This window comes from Passer montanus, unplaced genomic scaffold (assembly GCF_014805655.1).
Source record: "Passer montanus isolate IOZ18808 unplaced genomic scaffold, ASM1480565v1 scaffold232, whole genome shotgun sequence".
Classification (NCBI taxonomy): domain Eukaryota; kingdom Metazoa; phylum Chordata; class Aves; order Passeriformes; family Passeridae; genus Passer; species Passer montanus.
Window position 1 is genome coordinate 193265 of NW_024366948.1, and position 12097 is coordinate 205361.

The window sequence follows — 12097 nt, forward strand, 5'->3', positions numbered from 1 at the left end:
ACTTGTAAACATTTTCCAGGGCACTAGAACGTTCTTAAAACTCTTGTATTTCCCTGACAGCCCTAGTTTTTCTAATACACCTCCTTAAAAAGAGCTAGCAGGCAAAACAAGGTGTTCGTGTCTCTGCATCCCACTGCCATGGTGCTGTTACTCCTCAGGTACCCCTCTCCACAACTGAGCAGGGAGCAGCCCAGGCCCCTCTGGCCAGCAGCCTGTTGGGGTCAGACCCTGTCCCCCTTCTCGGTCCTGCTGCTGGGATGTGTCTGCTCTCTGCAGAGAAGCAGCCACGATGTCACCCTCAGTGGGACAGCCTGCAGCTGCTCCAGCAGCATCACAGGGCCCAGCCTGCAGCAGCAGCTGCTCTCCCTCAAAGGCCACGGGGGTGTGAGGTGACCATGGAGGGCCTCCAGCTCTTGCACAGCATGCAGGACCAGATCTCCTATGGCCAGGATATGTGCATTCAAGAACTTGTACATGCATGCATGCATGGACACACACAGAGACCTGAAGCTCTGATGCTGCCTTTGAGCCAGGATGCTTTTATTGAAAAGACCCTGCCACAGGAATTGCTTATCCTGTCCCTTCCCCACCTAGTCCTGCAGCAGGAGCTGAGCAGCACCTGGAAGGAAAAGTCCTGAAAGTGCTTTTACTGGGAGATTTATTACTGGAAGACACTGGATCCTGTGATGCTTGAGTCCAGGGCTGCAGAGCCTGTCTGTGGCAGGCTGCAGAGCAGAGCATGGAGGGAGAGCAGCAGCCAGGGCAGCAGGGAGCCTCCTTGTTTCACCCCATTCCCTCCAACTGAGACCCTGCAGACCTCACCACATTGTCTCCTCCAGGCAGCACAGGCACCATGCTGCTCAGAAAGTTCATGGCAGCTCCCGTCAAACAGCCAGCACTGCGTCCTTCTGGGGACACAGCGCAGCCACTGCCATGCCCCGACACTGCCCGCTCCCCCAGCCCTGCGGGGCTTCCACCAGCACTCCCTGCCCCGCTGCAGGCTCTGCGGGCTGGCCAGGCACCGTGACAGCACTAGCTCCTCATCGTCCCTCTTGTCTTTGTCCTCTGCAGTAGACAGAGAATTTGAAGGCCCTGCACAGCCATGACAGGGTACAGTGGAGCCCTGTTCTCCAGCAGCAATCCACTCAACCCTGGTGCTGGCTGGGCCCAGCCCCACAGACAAACCCTCCTACAGGCCACAGCTCTCCTGGCAGTGCTGGGGCAGTGCCTGCACTGCCCTCCTCCTGCAGCCCCGGAGCCCTGAGGGGAGCAGCTCCTGCTCTCTGCAAGCAGCCCCAGGGCCAAACGGGCAGCTGAGAACAAGGTCTGCCCCTGATGCCGGGCAGGCATCCAGGGCCTCAGCTGCACCCCGGGCCTTGGCCAAGGCGGTGCACAGGGACACGGCCTGCCCGCAGGCAGTGCCTCAGCCCATCGGCTCCCCTTGGCTCCCTCCCACCCTCGCCGCTGGTGTGGCCCGCCACCCATCCTCAAGGTCATGCTTCCCCCCGGGAGAGGAGGAGGGCCAGGTGTGGGATGGGCAGGGCCACGCTCGGCATGCATGGCTGGGGAGCTGGCTCCGTGCACATCCGCAGACAGGTGCCCTCAGGAAAGCGGGAGTTCTGGTACGTGGATCGTCGCATGCTGAGTTCCAGGCGGCACGCCTGGTGCTGCCTCTTCTTCCAAGGCCTGCTGTGGCTCTGGCAGGACACCCAAGATCCCAGACGGCAGAGCTGGTGTTGCACTTACACCTCAATGATATTGACCGACGGAGATTTCTTCTGTGAGAGAAAAATCTGCTTTAAGACCCTGCCTTGCTGCACCCCTGGGATCAGACCTGATTTCAGAGCCCCTCAGCCTGCAGCAGGCATCGAGACCAGCAGACCTCAGCAGAGCAGGGGAGGGAGTAGGGATCCAACTCCAACTCCCGCTCCAGTTTGGAGTAGGGATCCAAGAGGAGGGATCTCATGCCAAGGGGTATTCAGCAAGCTGAAAAATCTGGAGGAAGGGAACTGGGGACTTGAAGTCCAAACAAAAAGTTTCTGCTCCTGACATCTGCTGGAAACCAAGATGTGGAATCACTGGGACAGTCAGCCAACACAGTGAGGGGAGTTCCCACCCTTGACAGAGGCAGCAGATGAAACACAAGCAAAACCCTAACATGTGGTCCCATTAGAGCATTTGGGCTATAAATTACTGTCTTTGGCAGGTAACAAAGGGAGGAATGTCAGGTGCTGAGGGAACAGCCAGATGAAGGTACTGCTCCCTCCCCATCCACAGCCAGGCACATCACTTCCATCAGGGTGAGGAAGGGACTCTGGAATGACTTGTGTGGTGATGACCCAGAGCCAGCTGCAGTGAAGGCAGAAAAGGAGCAATGACAGACCAGTGCAGGAGCCATGAGAACAGCTGCCTAGCATGTCCATTTGTCCATCTGTGCAGGAGAGGTGCAGCCTTGGAGGGGCATGATGAAGGCTCTGTTACAGTCAGAGGTCAGGTACCACCCTGCAGGGCAAGAGCTATCCCAGCTGTTACACCTTGTGTCTCTTCCAATGTTTCTCCTGCAATCACCCATGGGGTACACACAGTGCCCCAGAGACGCGGGCTCACTGAACCCTCAAAGTCCTCAGTCTTTGGGGTGAGAGCACAAGCCAGGGTGTTTCCATTTCTGGAGAGAGCCAGACTCTCTGCAGGCTGCAAGCCCCAGCAGACACCACGTGCCAGCCCTGTTGCCAGCCCTCCCCACTCACCTTGCTCCGCAGCAGCCCTCCGCTCGGTCTCTCTGGCGTGCTGTGCTCTGAGGAGGGCTTTGTCTTCTCCTTGTTGTTGTTGGAGTCATTATCCTTGATGATATCGTATTGTCTGCAGAACAGGGCGATCACCGCTGCCCAAAGACACACTGGATGAAGGACTCCTTCACAGTGGCTGCCTGTCTGCCCTGCCCACAGCATCCCAGCTGCAGGGCAGTTGTGCCCAAGGCTCCTTGGGGTGCTGCCAACCCGCACCCCCACCTGCATCAGCCTGCACCACCCCAGGTACCTCTGCAGGTGGTTTCCTTGGGCAGACGGGCACGGATGTGGCTAAGGCCATTGGGCCACACGTGAGGTGCTCAGCATTCACGAAAGGCAGATGCTGAGGCACTCAAACAGGGACAGTGAGGTCAGTGGGCAGCTGTGTGGGTTTTGAAGTGCCTCCAGCAAGGCATTCGTTATGAGCTGTTGCTTGTGACACTCACAAAGGCCAGCCTTTGTCTGTGCAAACTGGCTGTGGGGTCAGTCCCTCTGTAATGCTTTCACAGCATGCATCCCATGCAGCATGTCCCACACCTGGGAACCCTGGACACAGGAGTCTGGAGCAATGCCCCCAGAGGTGACCATGCTGGATTCACTCAACCCCCAGTGTGTATGTGATAACACACAGGCACACACAGACTGGACCTGACTCCTCCCAGCTGGCATCCTGACACATCAACCTGTGCCAGGTGTAAACTACCAGCAGTCATCTTGTATTTTTTTTCCAGTGCCCTAGGAAAGTGTCAAGGTCAGAGCAAGGAGAAATTTCTGCAAGATGCCACTACAAAATCCACGTTTACTGGGAAGGGAGCAGGGGATCAATGACTTCCCATTCACAGCAGCTGTATGTGACCAGTCAGGAGCTGACTTATCTTCTTGGGCTCCCATGCTCCCAGGGCAGCCTGCTGCCTGCACTGGCTTTCATTGTGCTATACAGGAGCAAACCACTCACTTTGCAGCTTTAGCAGACTGAGACACAGCCTCTACCAGCTAGTGCAGTAGTGTTATCATCACAACATCTAAGGCCCAAGCAACTCAATCATCACTGTCAGCTGGGATGCTCCCACCCTGTAATTCCAGGTCCCATTCTGTCTCCTGCTCTTCAACATACTCCAGGCCATTACTGCTGAGCAGTGGCTGTGGTTGGTCCTTTTACCCCACTGGCTCCAGCACCTACAGAGACTCAAGGGACTGATGAGGAAGGGTGCCAGACCCTCAGCAATGTGCCTCTGCACTCTTTGTGAACCATGGATTGTGCCTTTGCCTCAGCCTGCCAGAACACTGCTTGTGGCACTCACCTGCCCACATGAGCAGCACAGCCACAATGATAATAATCTCGCCTGTCTGCAGCTGCCGATCTTTGTCCAGCCCTTCCATGGTGATGTCACCTGCAGAGAAGAGACCCCAAGCAGGGCTGGCAGCAGATACCCTCCCACTACAACAACACTGGAGGATTTGAGAAACCCCAAAGCAGAGAAGCCCACCTCCCCCAAACAAGGAAGGGTGTGGGATGACATCCTGTCTGGGAAGAGGACATGCATCCTGTGGCCTTCCTGTGTCAGGTAAACCATCCTTGCTACAAAATTAGTCAGGGATTCCAAGGGCTTGTTTAGGTTCATGTAGCGACTGCACAATGCATGCCAGTAATCACTAAGGTCTCTACACAGCAACCAGGGCAGGTCACGTCAGTTTAACACAGAAGTTCTGAGGACAGGCAGCCACCTGCTTGCCCTGCCATACTCAGGACCCCTCTCATGGGTAATGCTGGAGGCGGACTGACGTGCCCTCTATGGGGCATCATCTCTCTTGGATTCCTGATTCTGTCTCACGAACCAGCATGTAGGCAACCCCAAGGCAACACAGACATGAGTAGTAAAGGAGACCACAGCGCTGGGTCATGTGTCCTTGGGTAGCCTGCAGACTGGGAGATCTGAGTATCTGTTCAGTACTGGCCTCCTACAGACAGCAGCTGGGCAGGCCTCAGCAGCTGTCCTAGCCAGTCTGCCTAGTTGAATAGGTGCCAAGACCTGAGATAGAGGGCTGCAAACCACAGCTTGGGGACATTATTGTGGACACATAGTGGACACAACAGCAGCCTGTACAATCCTGCATGTCCCCAGCAGCCTGCTGCTCAGTGCGGCACCTTCCTCACTGGTTGTGGAATCCCTGCCCATCTGCTGTACAAGCCTCCAGGTGTGGCCCCACCAGCAGCAGCTGGTCAAGATGGTAGGAGGTGCCTCACCTTGGTTGGAGCTGTTGGAAGGCAGGCGGTCGGTCTCCTTCAGGGTGCGGAAGTGGACACGCTTGCTAGCCTGGCTCTCCCCATACAGGCCAATGCTCTGCACCTGGATGATGTAGTCAGCATCTTCTGCCAGGTCCCACAGCACACAGGCACGGTTGGTGGTGTTCACCTCCCGGATGAAGCGCTGCATCTGCCCATCCTGCCTCTGCCAGAGGGAAGAGCTGTCACCTGTGGGAGGCTGTTGCCAGCTGCAGCAGGCACAGGCCCCCAGCTGCAGGGCTCTGCCCTCACTCCTCCCTTCCTAGGCAACCATCCACTCCAGGGTGGGCCAGACTGGCCAGCACTGCCTGTTCAGCATGCCTGCATGGCCTGAGAGCCAGGCACCTCCCTGGAGAAGCCACCATCACCCAGGGCTCCACAGGTGGAGCAATGTAAGCAAAGAAGAGTTATGCCATGGCTGAAGCACCATTCTTACCTAGAGAAATCCCAGGGAAACCATTGGAGGGACTATACCCAATGCAGCCCACAGTCTTTTGCCTCCCACCAGGATGGACGGCTCACATGAGGCACCCTGACAAGAGCTGGTCAGCAGCAGAGATGTCCTCAGGCAGATGCCAGAGGAGCCCAGAGTGCGTCACAAGGACTGACATAGGAGCATGCTGGTAATCAGTGTCCCCAGTCCCCTGGGGACAGATCCTGGATACCTGCTGTAGGATGGCATAGCCGATGACCACATCTCCTTCTGGTACATCCCAGGAGACTGTGGCAGAGTTTGCCTTCAGCTGCGTCACAGTCACGTTGACAGGGGACGGTGGCCTGTCTGGGTGAGCCAGGCATGGACCATGGTGAGGCATAGGAAAGAGGCAAAAGAAGGTGTCTCAGAACAGGCACTCAGCCCTGCACATCACCACGGGGCCTCTCCAACACCTGCCAAAGGCAGCATGTTGGCTAGGGCTACAGGGAGCAGCTTCCCTGGTGAACCCATCCCCAGGAGATGAGTGGCACAGCAGATGGGGGAGCCTGAGCCCTGCCAGCAGCAACACATGCACAGCACAGTGCTTCCTGGGCTGGCAGGCAGCTGCCCACGCTGTGCATGAGGAGTGTGCAAGTGCAGAGCTCTGGGGCTGTCTCGTGGATGGGCATGCCACAAATGCCTGGCACACCACCCAGAACTGCATAGGAAGCAGCCCAGACACAGTGATGATATATTGATTGTGACAGAAAAATGGGACACCTTGGAATAGACACACTCTACACTCAATCTGGGCATCTCCTCTGCCCGGAATTACTCCTTGCTCCAGGGCATGGGAGAAGGCCAATGCCAAAGGCAGAGATGGCTGTCCCAGCAATGCCTGGAAAATAGATCTTCTCAACAACATTAAGAATGAATATATAAGCAAACCTTCACTTGAAAGCTTTCAGGTACACAATATGGTGAAAATCATATGTGGTATAGCAATACTACAATTTTTATAAGGTTAGTCGATTAGTATACTTATCATATACTGTCCAATTAAAAGGTAAGTTGGTTAGGTAGTAATTCCTGAGGTCCTGCCCCACTGGAAGCAGTTCAGAAGTTTCTCTTGCCCCACTTTTGTTATGCCTGGTCCGGACTCTGGTTGAAAAACATAACATCCTTGCAGCTGTCTCTCTTCTTGGAATAAGACTAAACAATATTTTTAGGAATGTATTTATAAGATTAACTTATTGTTCTTAAATGTGGGGAAGAAAGATAGGAAAAGTACTAGAAGCTACAACCACGCATTAACAATCTACATAGCCACAAATACATGAAAAATATAAAAAAACCCAATAATCTTAGGCATCACCAGCAGTGCAGTGTCATTGGCTGCAAAGCTGGCAGCAATGCTTGGCCATTGCTGTTCTATGGCAAGCCGACCTAACTGACCCATGGTCTGCACCATTGCCACTTTGAGATTTCACAGCACTGAGAGACTTTGAGATTTCACAGCACTGAGAGACTGGATCCCACACAGTCCTGCACACAAAGCCAAATTTTGTCTGGAAAATAGACACAGGAGCACATGAAAGACATTGAAGCTGCTGTTTGTGTGTTCCCACTCCCCACATATGAGTCAGTGCCCTTCTACAAGCTGCCTGTGTAGCAGCTAGGGCTACAGGGTCAGTGCTGTGATTTATATAGAAAAAGAGTTCCAGAGGGCACCTGAGAACAAGAGAAAGGACAACTGTGATACCAGTAACAACCCTGCAAAAAAAGGCAATTTTTGCAGGCTAGCTCTTTAAGTGCATTCATTCACATCTGAATATACCCAGCTTCATATCAAAACAGAGGAAGGCTGTGGTTCCCACTCTGAGAAATTCAGGGTTGTGGTCTGCCAGGGGCAATTAAAACAGAGAGGAGAGCCCAGAAAACATGTTCTAAGAGAGACCCTGGGACTGAGTGTGTCTCCAGAAGTTTGACACACCACCAGAAGAGAGGGTTGCTGGAGACAAGGACACCACAGGGTTGATTTTCTTCTTCAGAAAAGGAGGCTGGAAAACTGGAAAGGATTCAAAGATACACTCAAACATTCTTTATCCCACAAACAGTGTGTCTGTGTAGTTTTGCCCATGGGGATCTGCTTCATCACTAACCTATGGGAGGGAGGGAATCTCTAAACCTTGTCTGCATGCACACCCTGCTTGCCTACGAGCCAACAGCAGAACAGGCCGAACAAAGCTGCAGACCCAGCCTTGTCCATTGCCTGGGTGTATGTACTCTGCCAGCACAGGAGCTGAGTGTCTTGTAGATTAAACTATAGAATCATTGTGGCTGGAAAAGACCTCAAAGATCATCAACTCCAACCCATGCCCATTATACCATATTGCAAAGTGTCACGTCCAGTCATTTCTTGAACACTTCCAGTGATGAATCCACCACTGTCCTGGGCAGCCTGTCCAATGCTTGACCACTCTTTCAGTGAAGGAATTGCTCCCAATATCCAACCTGAACTTGCTCTGACACAGCTTGAGGCCATTTCCCCTTGTCCTGTCCCTGTTCCCTGGCAGCACAGCCTGACTGTGCCCCCTGCCTCCACCATCCTGTCAAGGAGTTGCAGGGAGTGAAAAGGTTCCCCCTTGAGCCTCCTTTTATCCAGTTTGAGTTCCTCCAGCTCCCTCAGCCACCCACAAATCTTGTGCTTCAGTCCCTTCCCCAGCTCTGTTCCCTTCCCTGGAGACACTCCAGCCCCTCAATGTCTTTCTTGCTGTGAGTGGCCAGGATTTGAGGTGCCTCAGCAGTGTCCAGCACAGGGGGAAAAATCACTGCCCTGCTCCTGCTGCCACACTTTTGCTAACACAGGATGCTCTTAGCTTTCTCGGCCAGATCATGTTTAACTCCTGTTACCCCCAGGTTCTTTCCCACTAGGCCATTTTCCATAGTCTGGTTTTCAGCCCCAGCCACGGCTGGGGTCAGGTCAGCTGCTCAGCCCACAGCCAAGCTCAGGCAGCACCCTGTCAGCCAGCAAACAACTGCCCCCTGCCTGGGCTTTCCCAGACACAGGCATTTCCAAGGGTGGCTGTATGGTGGGCTGCACATTTCTGCTTCTCTTCAGGCATAATAACACTTGTCCTAGGTTATTACTAGTTAGATTGCTAGCTAGGTTTGTGCTAGCAGACATAATAGGGTCAGAACAGCCCAAGAATCCAGTGGTGGAGATTGGTCCAAGATCTGATCGGCACCAGCCAGTATGTGCCCAAACCATTCTTGGCCATGGCTTGGAAGCTAGGATAAGCCAGAAAACCACTCCTCACAAGCAGCACTGATGTTCCCTCTTTGGAACTCGTGAGTTTAATACCATGGATATGACCAGACCCTGCCAGCTGGCCTCAGGACAAGAACAGGACATGGTGTTTCACAGGATACATCTAAAGTAATGAATTAGGTGGGTTTTTTTTACATCTAACATAATTTTAAAAGTCCTGAATATGTGTGATGGGGGCAGTTTGACTACCAACCTCCAAGTGTACGTGAGGAAATTAAAGTTGGGGTCTGACATCTCTGCAACACAGAAGTTTGTGCATGGAGTTTGTAGCAGCTGTCCAGCTCTGCTCAAGAATTTTCTAGGCTTCTGCGAGGCACCCAGCCTGTCCCAGCTGAGGTTTTCAGGCTGGGGCTGTGAAACACTGCCCTGGGACTGAGTCACTTGATGGTTTGAGAACAAAGGCACTGCACCAATTCACAAACCGGGCTGCTGGGTCCACATAGGTCTGACAAGTGCTCCCGCTGTATTTTGCCAGAGCTTGCACAGGCCCTGTGCAGAGACTGTCACTCACTGGCAGCAGAAGAGTGACAGGTCATGGGGGCATTGCGGAGCCACAATGCACGTGGCTTTTCAGTGCACCACGCCCCACGCACCCTGGGCACAAATGGTGCACACTCCAGGCCAGCAGCCCTGGGCCTGTGTGACAGGAGACCTGGTGTCCAGGCCACAGTTCTGTATTACAACAACCAGTGTGCCTTGATCAGTTTGATGCTGAATGAACTGCAGAAAATACACTTCTGAGCACACGGGATTTGCATGCCCATCAGGAAGAGACAAGACAAGAAGCCTCAGAAGTCAAAACATGGGAAGTTCACCCTAGATACACAGAGCAGTGTCTAATCCAAATCACCTCTGCTCCAGAAAGAGGCTGGGAGAACTGAGGTTTTTCACCCTGGAGAGAACATTCTGGTAAGATATTGGAGCCCTTTCCAGTGCCTAAAGGGGCTCCAAGAGAACTGGAGAGGGACTTTGGACAAAGTGACAGGACAAGAGGGGGATGGCTTTTCAGTGACAGAGGCCAGGGTTAGATGGGATATTGGAAAGAAATTGTTCCCTGTGAGGGTGGTGAGGTCCTAGCACGGGCTGTCCAGAGAAGCTGTGGCTGCCTCTGGATCCCTGAAAGTGCTCAAGGCCAGGCTGGATGGGGCTTGCAGCACTTCAGTGTAGTGGAAGGTGTCATTGCCCATACCAAGGGGGTGGAATGAGATGAACTTTAAGGTTCCTTCCAAACCACATCATTCCAGGGTTCTATGAAATTCAAGATGAGCCCTCCAAGTTGTTACAAGACATCCAAAAGACAAAGCTTTGTGTGTAATCTCCACATTGCATCTAATACTGTTTAGCCTGTTCTGCAGCTGAGATCAGAGCAGCTTTGTACCAAAGCTGTTGCCACAAAGGTCTGTGAATACAAGGGCTCCAAAAAGCATGCTCTCCAAAGCCAACACATTCTGGCTATAAAATCAAGATGCTGCTGGGCTCTCTGGGAAAAGTGTGCCACTGTTTAGCTCAATGCATTAACTGCTAATAATTCTACATCACTTATAAATGATCCAGCTTCACTTTTTATTAAAGCCATATTACAAATGGGGGACCCCCACAGAAAGCGCAGTCACTAACTTAGGGCCTGGCACAGGTTTTGTGCTGTCTGTACAGCAGCATGCTCCTTTTGGGCCTGATTAAGGGGTGGGAAGAGCTGGGCTGTGTACAGGAGCTAGCAGCACTGCAGCCTATGGCTGGACACTAGGAGGGATGGCCAATGGGCAGCTGAAGGGATGGCCAGAGGGCAATGGGAGGGATGACTGGTGAGCAGTAGGAGGGATGGGTGGTGGTCAGTGGGAGGGATAGCTAGTGGGCAGCTGGACATGGGACCAGATATGCCACATATCCCAGCTCCATGGGTCAGCAAAGGGGCTGGATAGATACCCTCCACAAGGGACGCTGGCACATGTGGTGCTGCAGAGGGATGAAGGACGGGGCATGTCTCCACCGGTGCCCTCACCATCCTGCTGTGATCCGGGGAGTGGGGCCACCCCTGCCCCCCGGCCCATGTCCTTGGGGCTGCTGCTCAAGGGCACCCAGATGTTTGCCCAACTTACTGCTGCAGCAGGGAGTAAGCACCAGATTGCACATCTAAAAATAAGTGGCCCCTTTTTAACACCCCTGACTGCATCTCTTCCTGAATCCGTCAGTACGTGTTTTGCAACACGGCAGAATGTAGCAGAACACGTCCGGTACCCGCAATTCGATTTGCTATCGCAGTGACCTGTCGATGGGCAAACACACAGCAGGAAGCGGCAGCTGACACAGGGCAACCCCGGCGAGTAAAAGGACACAAGGACAGCGGTACCTCGGGCGCACCGAGCTCGATGTTCCAGCAAACACCGGCAGGAAGGGACAGGATGCCCGTCACCCGGCCGGCCCCAGCCCGCCGCAGCCCTGAGTGTCCGTGCCCGGGGCAGGAGCTCCCTCGGGGCGGAGCGCCCATTCCCACCCACGGCGGGAGCCCCTGGGAGCCCCGGGAAGGGCAGCGCGGCAGCAGCCGTGCTCCGGGGAGGGGACGAAGGCACAGGGGACTCGGAGGCCGCGGCGTCCCGGGGGTGCCCGAGGAGTCCTCGGGGATCGCGGCAAAGGCCACGCCGGGAATGCAGTGAGGCCGGCGGGGGTGTCTGGCGAGGACCGCAGCCCCCGGCAAGGACGGGCGCCCGGCAGGATGTCCCCGCCCGGCGGGACGCGCAGCCCCGGTGCCCTCCCGGCCCGGCCGCACTTACTGGCTCGCACGAAACACAGGTCGCAGCCGAAGAGCACCAGGACCGGGCTGATCATCGCCGAGACTCGGGCCATGGCGGCGGGGGCTGCGACCCGGCCGGGCGGCGGCCCTGGCACCGGCCCGGCTCCCTGCACCGCGGGACGGAGCGGGGCCGAGCCCCGGGCTCCGGCACCGCGGCGGCTCCGGCGCCTCCTCTCAGCCGTGCCCTGGAGCGGCCGGCACCGCCCCCAGCCCCCGGGCCGTACCCCGGCACCGCCGGTACCGCCCCCACCCTGTTAGCGGAGCCCCGGAACCAGCCGCGCCGCTCCCGGTGTCGTTCTCCGGTAACCCCTAACGCCCCGCCGCAGGCTGCACCCCCGACAGCCCTGAGCGTCCGCTCTCCCCGTGCTGCACCGCCAGCGGTCTCCAGTGCCAGCTCTTTCCGTGCTGTGCCGCCGGTAACCCCCAGCACTGGAGGCTCCACACGCGGGCACACAACACCCGTGTCCTGGGCCGTGGGCCGCCGGCACCGTGG

The 12097-nt window shown here is 55.3% G+C and overlaps 1 protein-coding gene across 3 annotated transcripts; it reads right to left on the bottom strand.

Moving 5' to 3' along the window:
* Positions 1-511: 511 nt before the first annotated feature.
* On the bottom strand, positions 512-11757 carry FNDC4 (fibronectin type III domain containing 4). Of its 3 annotated transcripts, none has more exons than XM_039710817.1 (6): positions 11585-11757; positions 5736-5851; positions 5032-5236; positions 4088-4177; positions 2748-2881; positions 512-1778 (listed from the first exon to the last, which is right to left on the bottom strand). In XM_039710817.1, exons 1-6 carry the CDS (start codon positions 11655-11657, stop codon positions 1743-1745), a joined length of 654 nt encoding a protein of 217 aa, XP_039566751.1. In that variant the 5' UTR covers positions 11658-11757; the 3' UTR covers positions 512-1742. The 3 variants fall into 3 exon arrangements, with proteins under 3 accessions (XP_039566751.1, XP_039566752.1, XP_039566753.1); XM_039710818.1 differs by having other exon boundaries at positions 5736-5958; positions 11585-11713; XM_039710819.1 differs by lacking the exon at positions 5736-5851 and having other exon boundaries at positions 11585-11722.
* Positions 11758-12097: the final 340 nt, after the last annotated feature.

What these genes read in the sequence shown, in the direction of transcription:
- FNDC4 (XM_039710817.1), bottom strand. Translation starts at nt 11,657, where the DNA reads ATGGCCCGAGTCTCGGCGATGATCAGCCCGGTCCTGGTGCTCTTCGGC. An exon ending in GCTATGCCATCCTACAGCAG is followed by an intron (nt 5,237 to 5,735) that starts GTATCCAGGATC and finishes TCCCTCTGGCAG; the next exon opens with AGGCAGGATGGGCAGATGCA. An exon ending in TTCCAACAGCTCCAACCAAG is followed by an intron (nt 4,178 to 5,031) that starts GTGAGGCACCTC and finishes TCTTCTCTGCAG; the next exon opens with GTGACATCACCATGGAAGGG.